This window comes from Piliocolobus tephrosceles, chromosome 1 (genome assembly GCF_002776525.5).
Source record: "Piliocolobus tephrosceles isolate RC106 chromosome 1, ASM277652v3, whole genome shotgun sequence".
In the NCBI taxonomy this organism is placed as follows: Eukaryota; Metazoa; Chordata; class Mammalia; order Primates; family Cercopithecidae; genus Piliocolobus; species Piliocolobus tephrosceles.
The window spans coordinates 202,023,488-202,046,734 of record NC_045434.1 but is presented as its reverse complement, the minus strand read 5'-3'; the positions used below and the strand labels follow the sequence as shown (position 1 = coordinate 202,046,734).

Here is a 23,247-nt window from a genome sequence, read left to right as displayed (position 1 = left end):
GGGTTTCACCATGTTGGTCAGGCTGGTCTCGAACTCCTAACCTCAAGTGATCCGCCTGCCTCGGCCTGCCAAAGTACTGGGATTACAGGCGCAACCCACTGCATCCAGCCTATACGTTCTTCTCAAAATTATTATTATTTTCATTTTTTATTTATTTATTTTTTGAGACGGAGTCTCGCTCTGTCGCCCAGGCTGGAGTGCAGTGGCGCGATCTCCGCTCACTGCAAGCTCCGCCTCTTCCCGGGTTCACGCCATTCTCCTGCTTCAGCCTCCCTAGAAGCTGGGACTATAGGCGCCCGCCACCACACCTGGCTAATTTTTTTGTATGTTTAGTAGAGACGGGGTTTCACTGTGTTCGCCAGGATGGTCTCGGTCTCCTGACCGAGGACACATGGTTTACATGAGCAATTAGCAGCAGCTGGCCAGAGCAGAAGAAATATACATGCTTCTGTTAATTTCCACGGGAAACTGGGACTGTGCTTTAGGGTCCTAAAAAACACAGACAGCACTGGACAATAGAACACACGCTTGACTGGGCGCAGTGGCTCATGCCTATAATCCCAGCACTTTGGGAGGCCGAGGTAGGCATGAGCCACCACGCCCGGCCTCTTTTCACAATTATTTATCGGTGCTTACTGCTGAGACCAGTTCCGAGGGACACAGCAGTAAGCGAGGCAAAGTCCTTGCCCTCACAGAGCTCCTAGTTTATCAGTGGGAAAATGAGATCGATGTGATTATAGTACTTCATGACAAGTGGTCCCGAAGGTGAAGAAAGCCCTGGCAGCAAGCAGCAGAAAGAGTAGAACTTGGCTGGGCGCAGTGGCTCATACCTGTAATTCCAGCACTTTAGGAGGCTGAAGCAGGTAGATCTCTTGAGTCCAAGAGTTCAAGACTAGCCTGGGCAACATGGTGAAACCCCATCTTTACAAAAAATTTTAAAAATTAGGCCGGCCATGGTGGCTCATGCCTGTAATCCCAGAACTTTGGGAGGCCGAGGCGGGTGGGTCACGAGGTCAGGAGTTCCAGACCATCCTGACCAACATGGTGAAACGCCATCTCTACTAAAACTACAAAAATTAGCCGGGCGTGGTGGCGCTTGCCTTGTAATCCCAGCTACTCAGGAGGCTGAAGCAGAAGAATCGTTTGAACCCAGGAGGCTGAGGTTGCAGTGAGCCGAGATTGCGCCACTGTAGTCCAGCCTGAGCGACAGGGCAAGACTCTGTCTCCAAAAAAAAATCAGAAAAATTAGCAGGGTGTGGTGGCAGGCACGTGTAATCCCAGTGTCTCAGGAGACTGACATGGGACGATCGCTTGAGCCCATGAGGTGAAGGTTGCAGTGATCCAAGATCTCACCACTGTACTCCAGTCTGGATGACAGAGCCAGACCCTGTCTCAAACAAAAAAAAAAAGAAAGAAAGAAAAAACAAAAAGTAAAACTTGCCTTCATGCAAGACCACCTGGAGTAGAGGATGTTTTAGAGCAGAGAAGTGTCATCCAGTAAGGGAATGGGGTTTGGAGAAGGGTAAAATATGAGACTGACCAAAGGACTAAGCCCGGCGCCCTTATACTTTGTGGAAACAGTCTGTGGAAGGTGATTCTCAAAGAATTCTAGAGATTCTAGAGATAGGCCTCTTGGAAGAACAATACTCATTTGCCTGTAGAAAGGCAATAAAAGCATTTTCACTTTGCAGTTCCATTGTGCAGAGGGCAGTGCTGAGGACATGTGTTTTCGGAGCACATGTGTTTTGTTTGTTTGTTTGTTTGTTTGTTTTTTGAGACCGAGTTTTGCTCTTGTTGCCCAGACTGGAGTGCAATGGCTGATCTCGGCTCACCGCAACCTCCGCCTCCCAGGTTCAAGAGATTCTCCTGCCTCAGCCTCTCTAGTAGCTGGGATTACAGGCATGTGCCACCACACCTGGCTAATTTTGTACTTTTAGTAGAGATGAGGTTTCTCCATGTTGGTCAGGCTGGTCTCAAACTCCCAACCTCAGGTGACCTGCCTGCCTCAGCCTCCCAAAGTGCTGGGATTACAGGCATGAGCCACCGCACCCAGCCAAGCGTGTGTTCTATTGTCCAGTGCTGTCTGTGTTTTTTAGAACCCTAAAGCACAGTCCCAGATTCCCGTGGAAATTAATAGAAGCATGTATATTTCTTCTGCTCTGGCCAGCTGCTGCTAATTGCTCACGTAAACCATGTGACTCTTCAGGGTTTCCTTTTGGCAGGGAGGAGAGCACAGCTATAATTGACAGACATTCGGGGTACTTTGGATCTCTGTGTCTGAAATCAAGCCAGAGAACACTGTTCAAGAATAAATGATGGAAAAATAAATAAATAAATAAATAATGGAATGACCTAATAAGTCTCTCATGTGTTTAATTTCTCTTTTTTTTTTTTTTTGAGACAGAGTCTTGCTCTGTCGCCCAGGCTGGAGTGCGGTGGTGCAATCTCGGCTCACTGCAGGCTCCTCCTTCCGGGTTCGCACCATTCTCCTGCCTCAGCCTCCCAAGTAGCTGGGACTACAGGTGCCCACCACCACGCCTGGCTAATTGTTTGTGTTTTTTAGTAGAGACAGGGTTTCACCATGTTAACCAGCATGATCTCGATCTCCTGACCTCATGATCCACCTGACTCAGCCTCCCAAAGTGCTGGGAGGAAGGAATGCCCAATCTGTAAACACAGTTTTTTATGGGTACAGGAAAGAGGCGTTAAGAAGATTAAATTTTTAGGCTGGGCATGGTGGCTTATGCCTGTAATACCAATACTCCGGAAGGCCGAGGCGGATGGATCACCTGAAGTCAGGAGTTCAAGACCAGCCTGGCCAACATGGCAAAACCCTGTCTCTACTAAACAGTATAAAAATTAGCTGGGTGTGGTGGCACACGCCTGTAATCCCAGCTACTCAGGAGGCTGAGGCTGGAAAATCACTTGAACCTGGGAGGCGCAAGTTGCAGTGAACCGAGATTGCACCACTGCACTCCAGTCTGGGTGACAGAGTGAGACTCCATCTCAAAAAAAAAAAAAAAAAAAAAAAAGGAATACTCTATGACTGAATAGAAAACTATATGGCATAATAGTGACATTAGTTATCTATTGCTGTATAGCAAATTACTCCATTTAGTGGCTGAGGACAACAAATATTTATCATCTCACAGTCTCTGTGGGGCAGGAATCTGGGCTGTGCCAGGTGCTATGGCTCAAGGTCTCTTATAAAGTGGCAATGAACGTGTCAGGAAGGGCTGCAGTCTCATCCAAAGATTCAACTGGGGGTGGATCTACTTCAAAGCTCACTCACAGTTTCTGGCAGAATTCAGTTCACTATGGACTGTTGCTGTTACTATTCAATTCCTTGCTACGTGGGCCTCTCCACAGGGCAATTTACAACCTGGCAGCTCACTTCTCTTAGAACAAGCAAGCAAGAGAGAAACCAGAGTCTTCGGAATGTCATGAAAGTGACATTCCATCACTTTTGACAAATCTAGTCCATAGAAGCAAATCATTCACATCCAGCCCACAATCCAGAGGAGGGGATAATATATATGGCACACATGCCAGGAGGCAGGTGTTCTAAAGATGTAAAAATTCACAATGTACATGAACAAGGAAAGCAAAATAAAATTAAACAGTAGATAAACATGGTGGAAGGGTCATAAGATGCAGGCCTGGTTAGCCCTGTTAAGGAGTTTGACTTTATTCCAAAGGGCAGCCATCAGTTTCAGGTGGGGGTCACATGGTCAGCTGTGTACCTTAAATATCTCAGTTTGCTAAATCAAGAAATAGTAGAGGCTGGGCACAATGGCTCATACCTGTAATCCCAGCATTTTGGAAGGCTGAGGCAGGAGGATTGCTTGAGGCCAGGAGTTTGAGATCATCCTGGGCAATGTGGCGAGACCCTGTCTCTACAAAAAATTTAAAAATTAGCTTGATGTGGTGGTGTAACCACCAATGGGTTCTTCCTGCCCACTGCACAAACAAAAATCCTGGCATTGCAGTGAAGAAAGAGTTTAATAGACATGAGGCCAGCCATGCCACTTGAGAGGCAAAGTCATTACTCAAGTCAATCTCATCAAAAGCTCCTGGGTTAGGAGTTTTTCAAAGGCAGTTAGGGGAAAGGGCTGGGGCTGACTGGGTAATGGGTGCTTGCTGCTGATTGGTTGGGTCAGAGGTGAAATCATAGGGAGTTGAAGCCTCTTCTTGTACTGGGTTGCTCCTGTGTGGGGTCACAGGAGCAGTGGAGCTATTGACTGGGGGGTCCAGGTGGAGCCATGGGTGTCTGACACAAAAAAACTTGGAAAGGTATCTCAAAAGGCCAGTCTACAATAGTGATGTTATTCACAGGAGGAATTGGGGAAGTTGTATATCTTGTAACCTCCAGAAAAATGGCTGACAATTTTATGTCTATACCTTAGCAGAGTTCAGGCTCCTCTTCCCCCAGCCTGGGGGACCTTTCATTACCCTTGCAAAGGCAGTTGAGTTTGGGGAAGGGCTATTGACATTTAAACTATAAACTAAATGTCTTTCAGAGTTAGCTCAGCCTAAGCCCAGGAATAATTAAGGCAACTTGAAAGCTAAAGGCAAGAGCGGGGAGGCTGGCTATATCAGATCTCTCCCACTGCCATAATTTTCTCACTGCTATAATTTTTGCAAAGGTGGTTTCAGTGGTTCACACCTATAGTCCTAGCTACCTGGGAGGCTGAGGCAGGACGAGCGCTTGAACCCAGGAGTTGGAGGCTGTGAGCTATGATCTCGCCATTGCGCTCCAGCCTGGGCAACAGGCTGGGCAACTTTGTCTTGGAAGAAAAGGAAGGCAGGAAGGAAGGAAGAAAGGAAGGGAGGAAGGAAGGAGGGAAGGTAGGAAGGAAGGAAGAAAGAAATGAAGAAAAGGAAGGAAGGAAGGGAGGGAGGAAGAGAGGAGGGAGGGAGGAAGGGAGGAAGGGAGGAAGAGAGGGAGGGAGGGATGGAGGAAGGAAAAGTAGAGCTATGAAGAAAACTATCAGAAAAAAATAACTAAAAAGGTAAAAAATCATTGTCTCTAGGCTGGGGCATTGGGTTTACAAAGAGTTGGGACAGAAGATTGTTGCTTTTCATTATAAGCTGATCTATATAAACTCTTAGTATTTTTAAAACCATGTATTTATACTGCTTTTATTTAAAATAATTCTTAATTAAAAAACACCAACAGCAGAGCTCACACCTGTAATCGCAGCACTTTGGAAGGCCGAGGCAGGCAGATTGCTTGAGCCCATGAGTTCAAAATCAGCCTGAGCAACATAGTGAGACCCCCTGCTCTTAAAAACAAAACAAATGAACAAACAAACAGAAAGTGGATAAAAAGGAAACCATGGAAAGGAAATTCATTTGGCAGTGATGTGGTGGACATTCTAAAGCATAAATGCAGTAGTTGATTCTGTTGGGGTGGGGGTGTGAGTGCTTAATACTCCTGTTTCCTTCCAGCCTTTCTCTACCCCTCCCCTCACTCCTGCTTGGAAGGAAGAGTGACTCATGACTGGGGAGTTTCAAAGTGTCGCCCAGCCCCTTCCTCTCACCTTCCCCTTGGGCATGAGCCTGCCCACTGAGGGACTGAATTCCCAGTTGTCTCTCAAACAAGGGCTAGGGACCCAGCAGGCCCTATGCTAGGTGCTGAGGGGTATGAGATTTAAACATCACAATCCCTGTCCTTACAGAACTCACATTTTAGTGGGAGAGACAAAGAAGGGACATCTAGTGCAGTCCAGAGAAGGTCAAAGAAGGCTTCCTGGAGGAGGTGACCTCAAGTATGAATGGGGATTCTTTCAGAGCAGTAAATCAACCCAGAGGAGTCACCATGGTGGTTGAGACAACTGGAAGTAATTGAGTGATGCTGGACCATAAAAGGCAGGGTGGGGGACGGTAAGAAGGATGCTGGGACTAAATAGTGAGGAATGTTGTGTGCCAGGTTAAGGAGTCTGGGCTTTATCCCAAGGGCAAGGGTCCAGAGCTTATGAAGGTTTTATCCACAGTAGGCGACATGGCCATATTTGTAGTTTGAACAATCACTGCAGGACAGCAAATATATTGGATGAAGGAACCACAGATTGCCTGGGTTTCTTAACAGAGCAATCTCTCCGTGATCCACCATCACTATGTTTTCATCCGTCTTGCCCAGACAACATAGGGATGCTTCCTTCCAGTGAAATCTCACTTTCTGCCCACTGTGGTCTTCTTCTAACCTCCAAAAACTATAGCCCAGGAGTTTCAAGCAGCAGGATTTTGATCTGGCTGCAGCTTTGCTCTGTCAACAGTTTTAGCAAAACCTCCTTCCACCTCTGCAGGCAATTTAGAGATAGCACTTCTGAAATGGTCTGTGGATAAAGGATGTTGCTGCTCTGGGAAAATGTGTCTGCCTCCTGCCAGCAGGAGACAAAGAGCACTGAAACCGTGCCAAAGGATGCTGTCCAGAAAGGGAAGGTCAAACAGCCCTCGACATTCTCTTTGTTGAAGTCTTGCCTTTTTCCATTTTTACATTCAAATCAGCTTCCCCAACCCCATGTCCTCTGGGTGGGGGGAAGGTGAAATGTTTCTTAAGAATATCATGTACTTTCCCAAAACTCCACAGTCCTTGCCCACCAGGAGGGAAAGGGTACAGTGAAATATAAACCAAAAATAAAATTCTAAACCCTACAACCATCTGAATGGACTCCCCCTCTCAGCCAAGGGCATTCCAAACTTAACCGGAAAAACTAGTTCAGGCCATGATAGGAAGGGGGATTCAGATATGCCTCATTATTCCCTCCTTCCTTTTGAAATTCGGGCCCAGCTGACCAGCGTTAACATCAACAGAGACCTTAAGACTGATAGGCTGTAAGTCTGATGAGAAACATTTACAACCTATTATCTCTGAAGCCTGCTACCTGGAGGCTTTATCTGCATGATAAAACCATGGTCTCCACAGCCCCTTATCTAACCAGACATTCTTTCTACTGATGCCATGTCTTTAGACAGTAACTCTTTTAACAAATTACCAATCAGAAACTCTCTGAATCCACCTATGACCTGGAAGCCCTCAATTCCAGTTGTCCTACCTTTCTGGACCAAACCAATGTACATCTTACATGTATTGATTGATGTCTTATGTCTCCCTAAAATGTATAAAACCAAGTTGTAGTCTGACCACCTTGGGCACCTATTCTCAGAATCTCCTGAGGGCCATGTCACAGGCCATTGGGTCACTCATATTTCCTCAGAATAAACCTCTTCAAATATTTTACAGAGTTTGACTCTTTTCATTGACAGAAGATACAAGGATGCCTATGGAACAGAATGTAGACCAAAAAAAAAAAAAAAAAATCATTTGGCTGCTCCAACAAGTCTGCCACTCCATTCTCCTCTAATTCTGTGGCTGAGCATATCAAAGCCTACCTGGCAAAGAGTTGATGTTCTATGAATGAATGAGACTTTCATATAGAATATTAAATCTGCAATATAAACAGATTCAGCAGAAAACCATATTCCATCATGTACCCCATAAAGATATACACACACTATGTACTCATAAAAATTTTTAAAAAACCAACCAAACATGGCCGGGTACAGTGGCTCATGCCTGTAATCCCCGCACTTTGGGAGGGTGAGGTAGGCAGATCACTTGAGGTGGGGAGTTCAAGACCAGCCTGACCAACATGGAGAAACCCCATCTCAACTAAAAATACAAAAAATTAGCCAGGTGTGGTGGCACATGCCTGTAATCCCAGCTACTCGGGAGGTTGAGGCAGGAGAATTGCTTGAACCCGGGAGGCAGAGGTTGCGGTGAGCCAAGATCATGCCATTGCACTCCAGCCTGGGCAAGAGTGAAACTCCATCTCAAAAAAAAACAAAAACAAAAAATCAACCAAACAAAAACGATTTATCATTGTATTAGTCCGTTTTCATGCTGCTGATAAAGACATACCTGAGACTGGTAAGAAAAACAGGTTTAATTGGACTTACAGTTCCACATGGCTAGGGAGGCCTCAGAATCATGGCAGGAGGGAAAAGGCACTTCTTACATGGTGGCGGCAAGAGAAAATGAGGAAGATGCAAAAGCGGAAACCCCTGATAAAACCATCAGATCTCATGAGACTTATTCACTACCACAAGAATAGTATGGGGGAAACCGCCCCCATGATTCAAATGATCTCCCACTGGGTCCCTCCCACAACATGTGGGAATTATGGGAGTACAATTCAAGATGAGATTTGGGTGGGGACACAGAGCCAAAACATATCAATCATATATCTAATTTCACCTTTTTGGGATACCATTAAAGAGATGAGAGGCCAGGTGCAGTGGCTCATTCCTGTAACCCCAGAGCTGTGGTGGGAGGATCACTTGAGGTCAGGAGTTCGAGACCAGCCTGGGCAAAATAGCAAGACCCCATCTCTACAAAACTTTTTTTTTTTTTTTTGAGATGGAGTTTCGCTCTTTTTGCCCAGGCTGGAGTGCAATGGCGCGATCTCAGCTCACTGCAACCTCTGCCTCCTGGGTTCAAGCGATTCTCCTGCCTCAGCCTCTCAAGTAGCTGGGATTACAGGCATGTGCCACCATGCCCGGCTAATTTTTGTATTTTTAGTAGATACGGGGTTTCTCCATGTTGGTCAGGCTGGTCTTGAACTCCTGACCTCGGGTGATCCACCCGCCTCGGCCTCCCAAAGTGCTGGGATTACAGGCGTGAGCCACCGTGCCCAGCAAAACATTTTTTAAATTAGCTAGACATGGTGGTGTGAGCTGTAGTCCCAGCTATTCGGGAAGCTGAGGCAGGAAGGTTGCTTGAGCCCAGGAATTCAAGACTGCAATGACTCATGATCGTACCACTGCACTCTAGCCTGGGTGACAGAGCAAGACCCTGTCTCATAAATAAATAAATAAATAAATAAATAAATAAATAAATAAGAGATGTCATGGAAGAATCTCAAGATGATTCCTTGAGACCTGATATCCATGGCACCACCATAAAAAGAATTTTTCCATCTTAGAAGGATAGACAGGGATGAATGGAGTCAGGACCATTGTCCCTGGGAAACGCATGCTTGTGCCCCTGCCACAGTAAGTCTGTTATCTCTGACCTGAGAGGTGAGAATGTGGAACCCCTGCAATCCCTGCTGGAAGCCTCTCTCTTCCAAAATCGACTTACTTGTCCATTCCATACAGATGTCTGCCAAAGAATCAAGCTTCATGCTGTGCTTGATTCAGACCTGTCGGAAGCAACTTAGATTTTTCTACAGATGCAGAAGTGAGTAAGTCCAGCCTACAATGGAAGGTTAACTAACATTAGTCTGGAGATTTCATTTCCAGCTGATGGATTACGTATCGCAGGTCCAGTGAGTTCATTTGCAGCTCAGGGGAACAAATGCAAAGGCTTAAGACAAATGCACTCTTTAACTCAAGACAACCAATACAATGTCTTATAAGCTGTGTGGTCATCATAAGCCTTATACTAAAAGGTTATGTTCCTGGGAGATTAAAGAAAATCCTTGTAGTTGAAACATTAAATATCTCAGAGAACCTCTTGTTTCTTCTCTATAAACTTTAAAGAGAGGAGCTATAATGGTAACGTTGACCAAAAAAAAAAAAAGCCAAATTGTGTAAAACATTTAAAGAGGATTATTCTGAGCCAGTATGAGCAATCATGGCTCAGAGTACAGTCTCAAGAGGTCCTGAGAAAGGATGCCCAAGGTGGCCGGGTACAGCTTGGTTTTATACATTTTAGAGAGACAGAAGTGACAGGCAAAAATATAAATCAATACATGGAAGGTATACATTGGTTCAGCCTGGAAAGGTGGAACATCTCAAAGCAGTGGATGCTCATAGGTTCTAGGTGGAGTCAAAGATTTTCTGACTGGCAGTTGGTTGAAAGAGTTAAGCTTTGTCTGAAGAATTGAACTCAGTAGAAAGAAATGCTTGAGTTAAGATAAGGTGGGTTGCAGAAGCCAAGGTTTTTGTGCTGACTCAGCACAAGAGGACGGCTTTAACTCCCTATGATTTCATCTCTGACCCAACCAATCAGCGCTCCCCACTTTCTGACCCCCTACTCACCAAATTATCCATAAAAACCACCATCCTTGAGTTTTCAGAGAAACTGATTTGAGTAATAATAAAACTCTGGTTTTCCATACAGCTGGCTCTGCAAGAATTAAATCCATTCTCTATTGCAATTCCTCTGTCTTGATAAATCAGCCCTGTCCAGGCAATTAACAAGGAGAACCCAATGGACAGTTACAATACCAGCGTCAGGTTGGAATTTGGTATTTATTGCTAGAGAGTCTGTTTTGTCAGTGTTATGTGCCCTATTGAATATTAATGTTGGTCAGTTGTGGCTAAACTCCAAAAGGGAGGGGGTATAAGGAGGCGTGTCCAACCTCCCTTCCTGTCATGGCCTGAGATTTAGTTTTAGGTTTTCTCTGGCCCAGAGGGGGTCCATTTAGTCAGTTGGGGAGCTTAGGACCTTATTTTTGGTTTACAGTAATGAGACACAGCAGATGAGATTTATTTTATTTTATTTTTAAGACAGAGTCTCACTCTGTCACCCAGACTAGAGCAGAGAGTGGAGTGACACAATCACAGCCCACTGCATCCTCAACCTCCTGGACTCAAGCAATCCTCCTGCCTCAGACTCCCAAGTAGCTGGGACCTCAGGCACATGCCACCATGCCTTGCTGGGGTCTTTTAAATTATTACTATCTGTAATGACAGGGTCTCCCTATGTTGCCCGGGCTGGTCTTGAACTCCTGGCCTCAAGCAGTCCTCCCGCCTCAGCCTCCCCAAGTGCTGGAGTGAATCACTGCGAACCTGGCTTCAGACAAGTGGATTTAAACTTTAAATTCCACTCATCTGTGCCCCAACTAAGTTTCCATGAGTGAGCCTGTGGTTACTGGAGTGTGAGATTTCTCCAACTTTCTTTCCCTTATCATTCTTCAAATGACAACTTCAGTGGAGCATTTAAAATTATAATTAAAAATTCCCTGAGGTGGATCCAAAAAATTAAAGACAATATTTGATATTCATGCGCCTCTATACAAATGGGAAATTCATCTATGCCTGTCTCCCAAATACATGTGATTGGATATCACAAGAAGCATAAAATTCCTCCGTTAAGGAAGATTATGAGACACAGCAGAACACACACACACACACACACACACACACACAGTGCAACCTAAAGCAACCCCATCTTGGATGCTAATCCACCCAGTTAATGTGTTTTATTGGTTTTCCGGTTTTGTTTTGAGACAGAGTCTCACTCTGTCGCCCAGGATAGAGTGCAGTGGTGTGGTCTTTGCCCACTACAACTTTCACCTTCTGGGTTCAGGCGGATCTCCTGCAGTAGCCACCTGAGTAGCTGGGATTAAAGGCATGTGCCACCTCGCCCAGCTAGTTTTTGTATTTTCAGTAGAGATGGTGTTTTGCCACGTTGGCCAGGCTGGTCACGAACTCCTGGTCTCAAGAGATCCACCTGCCTCAGTCTCCCAGAATGCTGGGACTATAGGCCATGAGCCACCACACCCCGCCAACCAAGTTGACTTCTGAATAACCAGCTTTCAGGAAGGCCTCTAAGATTTCCAGTTTCTCTATTGTTCCTTGTGTAAAAGCATGTACTTACCATAAATCCTGCCCTTAGGCAGATTCACACAGCATTCTTACCTTTCCCTGGGGGACTGACTTCAAATGTCCTTCACATTCCTTTCCTATAGCATATAGGCCCTGGGTCTTGGGGGTAATGGCATGGGGATCCACCATCTTGTCTCCCCACCGCTGAAGCCAGAGACTATGGCTTCTGTTCATAAATTCCTTTCTCCTTAAATATGAAGTCAAAAGTCATGTAGATAGGAGCTGTTGCTGAAGGGGGGATTCTTTGTCCGAAGAGGTCTGTCCTCTGGGCTTACTTGGCTATGGGGTGGACCCTTGGCCAGGGGACAGGTGAACAACTCTTTCAGCAAACTGTTTCAGTAATGTGCCTGCGTGTGTGTGTGTTTGTTCTGTGGTGAGCAGGCGTATGCCATTAAACAAATGGTGTGGCTTTGGGCAAGCTGCTATCTTGGGACCTCAGCACACTCATTCACAAATTGTGTCCTTTGGGTGAGATTTCTCTTGGGGTCTTCAAAACCCCCGAGCCTGAGGACACATACTGCAGCCTCACGGCATCGAGGAGGGCAAGCATTCAATAGTTAGGGCAACGTGAACTTTAGCCTCAGCTCTGCTAGGTACCTGCACGAGACCTCCAATGCTGCCCTTACTATGCTTCGGTTTTCTCATCTATAAAAACGGCATTTTTATCTTTTTGGTGGAGCTGTTAAATACATTAAAAGACGTAAAGGGTCTGGCATGGTAGTTGGCAATAATATCAGCTTCCCTTCTCGACTTCTCGATTTTGCCCAGGACCAGTGCTGTTCACATGCAGGACCTGCCTGAAACGGCAAGCCCTCCAAGCGGGTCCAAAGTGCAAAGGGAAAGTCACTGCTAGAGGCGCCAGTGCGAGCATAGCGCCCCCGCGCGCCGAGTCGGGGAACTGCCGCGGGGGCTGGCCCCGCCCACCAGCGCCTGCGCCTGCGCCTGCGCCTGCGCCTGCGCAAAGGCGTCACCCCGAAGTTTGTTGTGACCGGCGGGGGACGCCGGTGGTGGCGGCAGCGGCGGCGGGGACAGCGGGCCGCGGCGCCACCATGGCGGTGCGACAGGCGCTGGGCCGCGGCCTGCAGCTGGGTCGAGAGCTGCTGCTGCGCTTCACCGGCAAGCCGGGCCGGGCCTACGGCTTGGGGCGGCCGGGCCCGGCGGCTGGCTGTGTGCGCGGGGAGCGTCCGGGCTGGGCCGCAGGACCGGGCGCGGAGCCTCGCAGGGTCGGTCTCGGGCTCCCCAACCGCCTCCGCTTCTTTCGCCAGTCGGTGGCCGGGCTGGCGGCGCGGTTGCAGCGGCAGTTCGTGGTGCGGGCCTGGGGCTGCGCGGGCCCTTGCGGCCGGGCAGCCTTTCTGGCCTTGGGGCTAGGGCTGGGCCTCATCGAGGAGAAGCAGGCGGAGAGCCGACGGGCGGTCTCGGCCTGTCAGGAGATCCAGGTGAGCGGGGCCGGGTCCTAAGCCGGGCGGAGGACAGAGCTAAGCGCGGGGTCGAGTCCTGAGCCGGGCGGGGGCGGGGCGTGCGGCCAGGGGCAGGGCTAGGTGTGGAGGCGGGGCCCTGGGCCGGTCGAGAGCCGAGGCTTCGGCCGGAGTAGGGCGGGGAGGGGGCATTAAAGCTCATCTGTTTCACCATTACTGATCGGCTGCTATAAATAAAGCCAGCACCTCCCATTTGTTTTAATGTTTCCCTTCCTCAAATGAAGACGTGCTGCCGATTGCAGCTCCAGTCGCAGCACAGCAAAACGCTTTGTGTTAATTTTCTAAAATGCACTGACAAGTAAATCATAACATTCCTATCCCTTTGAGGTAGTTGTCGTCCCTAATTTATGGAGAAGGAAAATCCTCAGGTGAAGGGACTTGCTCAAAGTCACACAGCTAATAAAAGGCAACGCCCTTAACCACTGAGCCAGGCTGCCTCCACGGTTTAACCAAAGGATTAGCAGTGACAGAGCTGAAACCGCAGTAAAAACTATGAACGGCGAGAAAAACAGACCTGACATTTTAGTTACCTGTGTAGAGTTATCCCTGCTGACTGGATACACAAGGGTTCTTAGGCTCTTTAAATGCTTAAAATAGGACAAGACTTCTGTTTTTGCCCAACCGAAGTCTGTATTAGTGAGGATTCTCCAAACGGAACCAATAGGAGGTGTCTATTTAGAGGCAGATTTATTTTGAGGACCTGGCTCCCTATGGAGATTGGCAAAGTCTAAAAGCCGCAGAGTAGGCGGGTAGGCTGGAGAGCCAGGGAGGAGCCAGAGGTGCAGTTCAGGTCTGAAGCCTGGCCGCTGGCAGAATTCTACCTTCTTCCAGGGAGGTCACTCTTCTTCGGGGGTGTGGAGCCACTCACTAAATTAGCACAGCCCCTGCATTTTTTAGGTTAGGGCTGAGGTGGTGGAAGAGGGAGTGACTTGCCCAAGGACATAGCTGTTAGGGTCAAGCAGTGGCTCCTGGGTTTCCTGGTTTCCAGCCCGGTTTTTATTGCTCATCACCACTGTCTCATGTTTGAGCTCTGGCCAGTTTGGGGTGACAGGTGACATCTGGCCTAGTCCCCAGCCCCTGACCTTGTCTTTCGCCACAGCTTAACTGGCAGAAGCTAAGGATGGGAAATTTGACTAATCCTGCTTAAAACTAAAGAGGCTTTTTTAACTGAGGAGATTGATCCTCCTAAACTTACCATTCACGCACCCTCTTCGCACACCTCACCCTCCTCGCACACCTCACCCTCCTATGCCTGAAAATGTTATTAGTTATCAATTGCACATTAAAAAAAAATTTTGCAGGGCCTGGCACGGTGGCTTATGCCTGTAATCCCAGCACTTTGGGAGGCTGAGGCAGGCGGATCACGAGGTCAGGAGTTCGAGACCAGCCTGGCCAACATGGTGGAACCCTGTCTCTACTAAAAATACAAAAATTACCCAGGCGCAGTGGTGGGCGCCTGTAATCCCAGCTACGCGGGAGGCTGAGGCAGGAGAATTCCTTGAACCTGGGACGCGGAGGTTGCAGTGAGCCGAGATCGCGCCACTGCACTCCATCCTGGGTGACAGAGCAAGACTCCATCTTGGGGGAAAAAAAGTTGTTTTCACTGGCTACTTTTGCTGGAATTAATTTCACGTTTAAAAAATTCTGAAGCCAGGCATGGTGACTCATGCCTGTAATGCTAGCACTTTGGGAGGCCAAGGTGAGAGAATCTCTTGAGTTCAGGAGTTGAAGCCCAGCTGGGACAACATAGTGAGACCTTGTTCCCACAAAATATTAAAAAATTAGCTAGGCATGGTGGCATGTGCCGATAGTCCCAGCTACTTGGGAGGCTGAGGTGGGAGGATTGCTTGAGCCCAGGAGTTTGAGGCTACAGTGAGCTATAGTTGCACCACTGCACCCCAGCCTGGGCAACTAGCAGGAGTGTGCTAGTAGCAAGCTCTAAAAATTTATGTTATAAAAGTATGTGTGTAATGTGTATATATAACATATAATATGTGTGTATATGTTATGTATACTATATGTTACATATACTAGTATATAGTATATGTTATATATAATGTGGATATATATTTTATATATATACACACACTCACACAAACACACGTTGCTTCTGCTCCATGGAGTTTATAAGGGAAGATGGATTTTCTTTTTTCTTTTTTTTTTTTGAGATGGAGTCTCACACTGTCGCCCAGGCTGGAGTGCAGGGGCACTATCTCGGCTCACTGCACCCTCTGCCTTCCGGGTTCACGCAATTCTCCCGAGTAGCTGGGACTACAGGTGCCCACCATCACACCTGGCTAATTTTTTGTATTTTTAGAAGATACGGGGTTTCACTATGTTGGCCAGACTGGTCTTGAACTCCTGACGTCATGATCTGCCTGCCTCGGCCTCCCAAAGTGCTGGGATTACAGGCGTGAGCCACTGCGCCTGGCCTGGACTTTCATTTTTTTTAAAAAAGTTCAAAGTTATAGTGCAAGGTTAAGTTGCTTACAGATATCAGGTGCTTTAGGAACCCTCTAGAAGGAAAGTTGCTATGAGCTAGGTCATCAGGGCTGGTCACAGAGGAAGGAGGAGCTTGAGTTGGGCTTGATGGCCGAGCAGGGATGAGCCAGACAGAGCAATACTATAGAAACGGGCTGGAAGGATGCTGTGAGCAGCTTTCAGAGAGAGGCACCCAAAGGATGAGTGCAGGCAGTGTGCAGACCAGCCTGGCAGCAGCCAGAACACAGATTAGATCCTGGACAGTCTGGTGAACAGCGGAGTGACACATGAAAGCAATGTATTTTGATGTGGCTCAGAGCATGGAAGGCACGAGATGGTGCCTGGTAGGCTACGACCAAGGGGCATATGCAGAGCTGCGCCTGGCACCTAGGGGTGACTAACCTTGGAAAGGAAGAGCTCAGCAGATCAGACCATTTGAGAGGGAAAGTGGAGCGTGGGTGACTGGAAGAGTGACATCACCGCTGCCTGAAGCAGGGGAAGACCCAGATTTTTGTCACATGGCCTCTTTCCCAGTGCAGCACTGCCCCCAGCACCTGCACCTCCATCCATTTCTGTCTGAACTCTTGTACTCTTGTTACCTTTCTGGACAGAGTAGCCCCATCAGAGCTTTTAGAGGCAGAGACAGAAGACAGGACTGAACCCCTCTGCTCTGGGGATACGCCTGATCTCACCCACTTGCCTGCCAGACCCTCTGAGATCACTGTGGATCTCACACTCTTGCTAGTTGCCCAGGAGCTGTCTGCCAAGGTCTTTGGAGAGCGAGCTGTCTCCATAATCAGACACCTCCAGAGCTCTGCTGGAGAGTGAAGGCAGCAAGGAGAGGCGCACTGGCTATAGGACGCGGGGTTTCTGACCTCTCAGATCATTGAGTATTGTGATCACAGTGAAGCAACAGAGTTTGAGAAAAATCATTCTGAATAATGAGAAAGAAGATGGTCTGGACCCAGGCTGAGCAGTAGAACCCGGTTGGGTTGTGTTTTTCTGGTTTATCGATCTGGTCGGTGCGGACCATGCCTCGCTGCACCTCTCTCTGCCTCCCGTTTCCCTTTTCTTGGGCCTTCCTAGGCCCCCTGGCTCACAGTGCATTCTTTTTTCCTCACAGGCAATTTTTACCCAGAAAAGCAAGCCAGGGCCTGACCCGTTGGAGACGAGACGCTGGCAGGGCTTTCGGCTGGAGGAGTATCTGATAGGGCAGTCCATTGGCAAGGGCTGCAGTGCTGCTGTGTATGAAGCCACCATGCCTACATTGCCCCAGAACCTGGAGGTGACAAAGAGCACCGGGTCGCTTCCAGGGAGGGGCCCAGGTACCAGTGCACCAGGAGAAGAGCAGGAGCAAGCTCTGGGGGCCCCTGCCTTCCCCTTGGCCATCAAGATGATGTGGAACATCTCGGTAAGCACCAGGCCTTTCATCTTTTTTTTTTATTTTTATTTTTTGAGACAGAGTCTCGCTCTGTCGCCCAGGCTAGAGTGCAGTGGCCGGATCTCAGCTCACTGCAAGCTCTACCTCCCGGGTTTACACCATTCTCCTGCCTCAGCCTCCCAGTTAGCTGAGACTACAGGCGCCCGCCACCTCACCCGGCTAGTTTTTTGTGTTTTTTTTAGTAGAGACGGGGTTTCACCATGTTAGCCAGGATGGTCTCGATCTCCTGACCTTGTGATCCGCCCGTCTCGGCCTCCCAAAGTGCTGGGATTACAGGCTTGAGCCACCGCGCCCGGCGCCTTTCATCTTTAAAGGAGGTGTTCTCAAAATGTCCATCTTAGTGAGCCTGGTGAGGATTTTTTTCCAGGAAGTAGGTAGGAAAAGACAGATTCTTCACGGAAAAGGTGCCTATTATATAGTCAGGCTGCCTCCCCCTGTTACACAGAAGTAGACCAGAATGTTTCAAATTGTATTCTGTCCACAGATCACCCAGGGATTAGGTTCAAAGGTAGATTCTGGCCAGGCATGGTGGACCACGCCTGTAATCCCAGCACTTTGGGAGGCCAATCACTTGAGCTCAGGAGTTCGAGACCAGCCTGGGCAACATGATGAAACCCCATCTCTATGAAAAATACAAAAATTAGCCAGGTGTGACAGCTTGTACCTGTAGTCTTAGCTACTTGGGTGGCTGGTAGCTGAAGTGGGAGGATCACTTGAGTCCAAGAGGCAGAGGCTGCAGTGGTCCAAGACTGTAGTACTACACTCCAGCCTGGGTAACAGAGTGAGACCCTGTCTCAAAACAAAAAACAAAAAAACCCAAAGGTAGATTCTGATTCAGCAGGTCAGGGGTGGGGCCTGAGATTCTGCCTTCCCAGTAAGCTCCCACATGATACCAATGCCACTGCTCTGTCAACCACACTTCGAGTAACAGGGGCCTAAACCACTGGTTTCTACCCTGATTGGTCAGTTCACCATCCCCTCCTTCCTGTAACCTGCCTCACTGGAGAGGGGGAACTGGATCTCTTTCCTCTAAGCTCACTCTGCAAGCCCACCTCCAGCTCAGAGGCTTGCCTGTCAACTCCCTGCTCTCAACTCTTGGAAGGACTCAAGGCTTTGGGAAATTGAAGAGTATTTTTCCCCCACGAAAACAATTTCTGTCCACTTAATTTATTTACCTTGCCATTGCTAGGTGGGCTTTAAAAATGTATCAAGACCCAATGCCCTGTCTCCTGCCCATCCTTGGACCCATCCATTCAAGGCCGAGGTGGGAAGTGGCCACAGCTGTTCATGGTGGGCCCTAGAGGATGCAGTTTCTTATTCTGATTTGGGGAATGAAGGTTATTGGACTGTTGCACTCTAAGCTGGGTTAATAGCTAACAAGCAGCCAAATCCTTTGCCTGCGAAACATCCAGTCTTAGCATCAAAACATGCACTGGTTGGGGCATGACAGCTGTTGCATTCACAGAAGCTACAAGATTGTTCATTCTTACAGGATCTTCTTGATACAGGTTTCATATGTCCTGAGAGCCCTTCCTAATACAATGAAGACAATAAGGTGCTTTCCCCACTCTTTGGGTTTTGTCTGTTCGTTGTGGAAGATGGAGGAAGGCTGTTCCATGATTCAGTACCACTTCACCCAGGGTGGAGCATGTCAGGCTCTGGCCTGGCTGGCGAAGGGAGCCTGCAGAATGAGTTACTGATCCAGTGGTCAATTTCAAACTGGTGGGGACCAGAGGCACCGATGGCAGGAAGCAGCACCCCATACCCTGATCACCTTGGCATCTCCTCCAGCCCTGGCACCTAGGCTGCAAGAGTTTGAGGAGCGTGAAGCATCCTCTGAGTTGGCGTGGATGGTACCTCTGTCTGTCTCCCAGGAGTAGCTTGTCTCAGCCTACCACTTAAGAGAGGTCATCTTATCTCAAAGGTCAGAGCAGCTGGCCTGCTCCAGGTTACAGGCAGGGCTTACAAGGAACTTACTGTTCTGCTCCAGCCTGTGTAACCCTGGGTTCCTTGTGGGTGTTCCAGGCAGGTTCCTCCAGCGAAGCTATCTTGAACACAATGAGCCAGGAGCTGGTCCCAGCGAGCCGAGTGGCCTTGGCCGGGGAGTATGGAGCAGTCACTTACAGGTCAGTGCCTTCTGCCTGCCGGACTGACTGGGGCTTCTTTGAGAGCATCTTCATCCATCACTTGTGTCCTCAGCACCTGGTATAGTGTCTGACATGACAGTTTAGATAATAAAGGCTTAATGATGGTGATGGATTTTCAGTTCGTGGATAATTTCACTTGGGAAAGATTGCAGGTGATCTGACCCCAGATGATGATGCCCATGCGTAATTCACATTGGAGCAGGGGAGAGAAGGCCACCCAAAAAGGCCCAATTCGCAGTGTTGTATGATTGATCGCGGTTCTCTGATTCCTCCTAAGAAATGCACGGGTAGAGCGCCACCTATCGGAATAAACTGAACTCTGTCCCCAGCGGAGGGAACACTCGTTTCACCAATAGTTATGTGCACTGATGGTGTTAAGAGATTTTTTAGAAAACAAAAAGTGGTCTGTTGGCCCAGAGCTCTCAGTGTGGCAGCAGCGGGCCCAGGGTGTAAGTGCTAGAATTGAGTATGCTTGGGCTGAGGGAGCCCAGTGGAGGCGTGTGCTGCAGAGGAGGGGCTGCTCAGAAAGACTTCTCAAAGGGAAAGTTTGTGCCACCTTGTGAAGGATTAATTGGCATTACTTGGGCAGAGGAGTAGGGAAGAGGCATTCCCAGCAGAGGGAAGAGTAAATGAACAGCAGCTACACTTCCAGCCCAGAAAAGCCCATGTACACAGGTGGTGAGGACTGATGCGCAGGCTATGACGGCGGAGGTACTGTGCCCACCTTAATGTTTACAGCCTGGCGCACGCCTGTAATCCCAGCACTTTGGAAGGCCGAGGCAGGCAGATCACTTGAGCCCAGGAGTTCAAGAGCAGCCTGGGCAACATGGTGAAACCCTGCCTCTACAAAAAATATAAAAAATTTTAGCCAGGCATGGTGGCACATGCCTGTGGTCCCAGCTACTCAGGAGGCTGAGACGGGAGGATTGTTTGAGCCCAGGGAGGTTGAGGCTCCAGTGAACCAAGATCATGCCACTGCACTCCAGCCCGGGCGAGCGAGTGAGACCCTGTCTCGAAAATATATGTATATGTATTTGTAGCCCACCAAGAAGAGGTGGGTCGCTCCATTTTTGGTGATTTACTGGAGCGCTGGTTTATAGATCTTCGTTCTGTCGGAAGCAGGAAGGCAGAAGTATGAAATTAAGGGAATGGACATGGGAAACCCCTTCCATGGTTTGGAGGGGTCCAGTGTGGCTGGAGTCCCTGCAGGCTGGTGGAGTCAGCTGCTCGGGTGGCTTCTCCTCCTGAGGCCTTTGTGGAGAAAGTAGACACCTGAAGGTCCGCTGCTTTGGGGCTAACGTGATCCTCAGTGCCTCCTCTTGTGGTGTGAGTGGGAGCTGGCCGACGTGGCGCTGTCCTGCTGCCGGGAACACCGTGATGTCTGCTGCCGAGACCTCCCATCTGACATAGTCCCTGTCCCTCTCCAGGGACTTTGTTCCTTTAGCAGTTCTCACTGTCCAGCCTCACATCACACGTCTTTTTCTGTTGGTTGTTTTTGCTCCAGCTGTACTGTACACGCTCTTTGTTTGCTGCATACCCCCAGGGCTCAGTAAATACCTGTTGAATGACCGGATGGCTGTGGCAGCAGGTACATTACCTCAACTGCTGGTGCACCTTGGGAAAAGCTTCCCCGAGAGCACCCTGGGTTCATTTCCTCCTAGCCTCTGCTGTCCTGGGGCCGGGAGATTCAAGGCGCTTTGCAACCTGCTCCTCTCAGTGTGTCTCTCACCTTATCTCTCACCCTTCTCATCAGCACCCTACACTCCACTAGGCTGGCTTCATAGCTCCTTCCCCGAACATGCCAGGCTCCTCTGTGACCATCTCCTGAGCGTACAGCTGGCTACACCTGTGCTGCCCTCCGCCCACATTTCAGGTCTCAGTTCAGACACCCCCGACCCTGCCATATATCTCCCCAGTACAGCCATAGCCCTCTGCCCCTGAGCTCCCACAAAACCTGCTGGGGCCCTGACAGCCTGGGGCTGTGATCATGACGCCCAGGGGCTTGAGGGTGGAAACAGTGCTCTGGGTCCTTTGATTGCATAGAACAGGGGCCACTCAGGTTGACTCAAGAGCAGGAGCAGTGCGTGGGCACACGTGGACTGCAGCTACACAGCCTGGGGACCACGCAGCGCTGGGAGAGGCTGGCACCCTGCTGTCTCCCTAGCGCAGTCTAGGTCTGCCCCATTCACTTCCCTCTACCATTGTTATGCAGCAAAGGGGGCTCTAGCCTGATGTGCTAGAAGCAATGACACTGGATTTTTGAGAAAAGCTAAGCTTTCTATTGTGAGTCTACTCACATGGAGACAGGAGTGGAATTCAACCCTGTCTCCCTGTGCTAGCTTTAAGGCAGTAATTTTGTTAGAGGAGGTTTAAGGGGTGGATTCTAAGATTAGCAGGTGATTGGTAGAAGGAAAGAAGTTTGGACAGTCCTTGGACATGCGCAGTTATCTCTTCATGCCAACTCACAGGTCCCCTGTGCAGATTTGGGAGGAGTGAGTATGAAACGTGCAGTGGCAATTCAGGCTGTGACATCGGCAAACTTGTTCTGTGCAAGCTGTAGTTGGCCTTATTGGTTCCGACTGATTTCAGCCAATTCTTTTATCTCATAAGCAGAGGGAGTTTCAGCCTTTCAGAAAGTGGTTTCTACAAACTCAAATTTTCTTTTCTTTTTTTTTTTTTCCAGAGACAGGGTCTCATTCTGTTGCCCAGGCTGGAGTGCAGTGGCGTGATCTTGGCTCACTGCAGCCTCAACCTCCCTGGGTTCAAGTGATCCTCCCACCTCAGCCTTCCAAGTAGCTGGGTCTACAGGCACATGCCACCATGCCTAGCTAATTTTTGTAGTTTTTGTAGAGACAGGGTTCCTCCATGTTGCCCAGGCTGGCCTCGAACTCCTGGGCTCAAGCAGTCACCTGCCTCAGCCTCCCAAAGTGCTGGGATTACAGGAGTGAGCTGCAGGAATTTCCACCAGTTACTGATTTCTTGAACTTGTGGGGACATGGTTCCACTGTCCGCATGCTGTTTCTTCCTCGCATCTCCTGTTCCTGCTTCCCTTTGGCCTGCTCACCTCTGGCTCCTCATGGCCCCAGTGAAGTCTCGTGGCTTCCTCTCCACTGCGGACTGGCAGATTCCTTCACTCACACTCCCAAAGAGGGGATCTACTTCCCTCCCTTCCCTTTGTCCAAACATCTGGGTCTCGAGTGTCACTGTAGGTTCATTGCCCTTGGGGCAAGTGACCCCTTGGGTCAGCTGGCTTTGGCTGAAGGGCAGGGCTGGCACACAGCTGGCAGAGCCACCCCATCCAAAATCTAGCCACTGTGCCTCAGCAGGGCTGTGGTTTGGGGGTGGGGGGGGCACTCCCCACAGGAGAAGGAACAGCCAGGGCAGGCAGATGACACCACCACTACTATTCTGGATCTATTCACTCATTCAACAAAGGTTTATTACACCCATATTCCATGCCAACTATTGTAGTAGACTGGGAATAATGGAGAAAATTCAGGCACAGTCCTTGCTCTTAGGGAGCTCACATGATTACTTATTGATGAATGTCTGTCTCCCCTGATAGATTGCAAATCCGTGAGGACAGGGACTCTGTCTTGTTCTGTGCCATAGTTCCACAGCATTCCAGCATGATGTCTGGTACTTAGCATGCAAACAATGCGTATTGGTTGAATGAATAATAGCAGAGCTAATATCAGCTGAGACTTCCTCTGTGCTAGACACGATTCTAAGTGCCTTCCACCCATTGACAACCTTATGCAGAGTGTTAACACCACATTCCCCTTGCACCCTGGAGATTGAGCCCAGAGAAGAACAGAGGGGACACATTCCAAGACAGACCCCCAGTGGATGCCTGAAGCCACAGATAGTAACAGACCCTATATATACTGTGTTTTTTCTTTTTGTTTGTTTTTTTTGTTTTTTTGTTTGTTTGTTTTTGAGACAGAGTCTCACTCTGTCGCCCAGGCTGGAGTGCAGTGGCGCGATCCGGCTCACTGCAAGCTCCGCCTCCCGGGTTCATGCCATTCTCCTGCCTCAGCCTCCCAAGTAGCTGGGACTACAGGCGCCCGCCACCACGCCCGGC

General features: G+C 48.9%; 1 protein-coding gene across 2 annotated transcripts in view; it reads left to right on the top strand.

Moving 5' to 3' along the window:
• Window positions 1–12,581: 12,581 nt before the first annotated feature.
• Window positions 12,582–23,247, top strand: part of PINK1 (PTEN induced kinase 1) — a 17,547-nt gene continuing 6,881 nt past the window's right edge. For both annotated transcript variants that reach the window (XR_002733209.1, XM_023219772.1), the window contains exons 1-3: window positions 12,582–13,055; window positions 16,699–16,986; window positions 19,042–19,142. Coding sequence is in view for 1 of the 2 variants with exons in the window: in XM_023219772.1 (XP_023075540.1) it covers window positions 12,669–13,055; window positions 16,699–16,986; window positions 19,042–19,142 (776 nt within the window). In the remaining variant the exon portion in view is untranslated. The remainder of the gene's footprint in view (window positions 13,056–16,698; window positions 16,987–19,041; window positions 19,143–23,247) is intronic.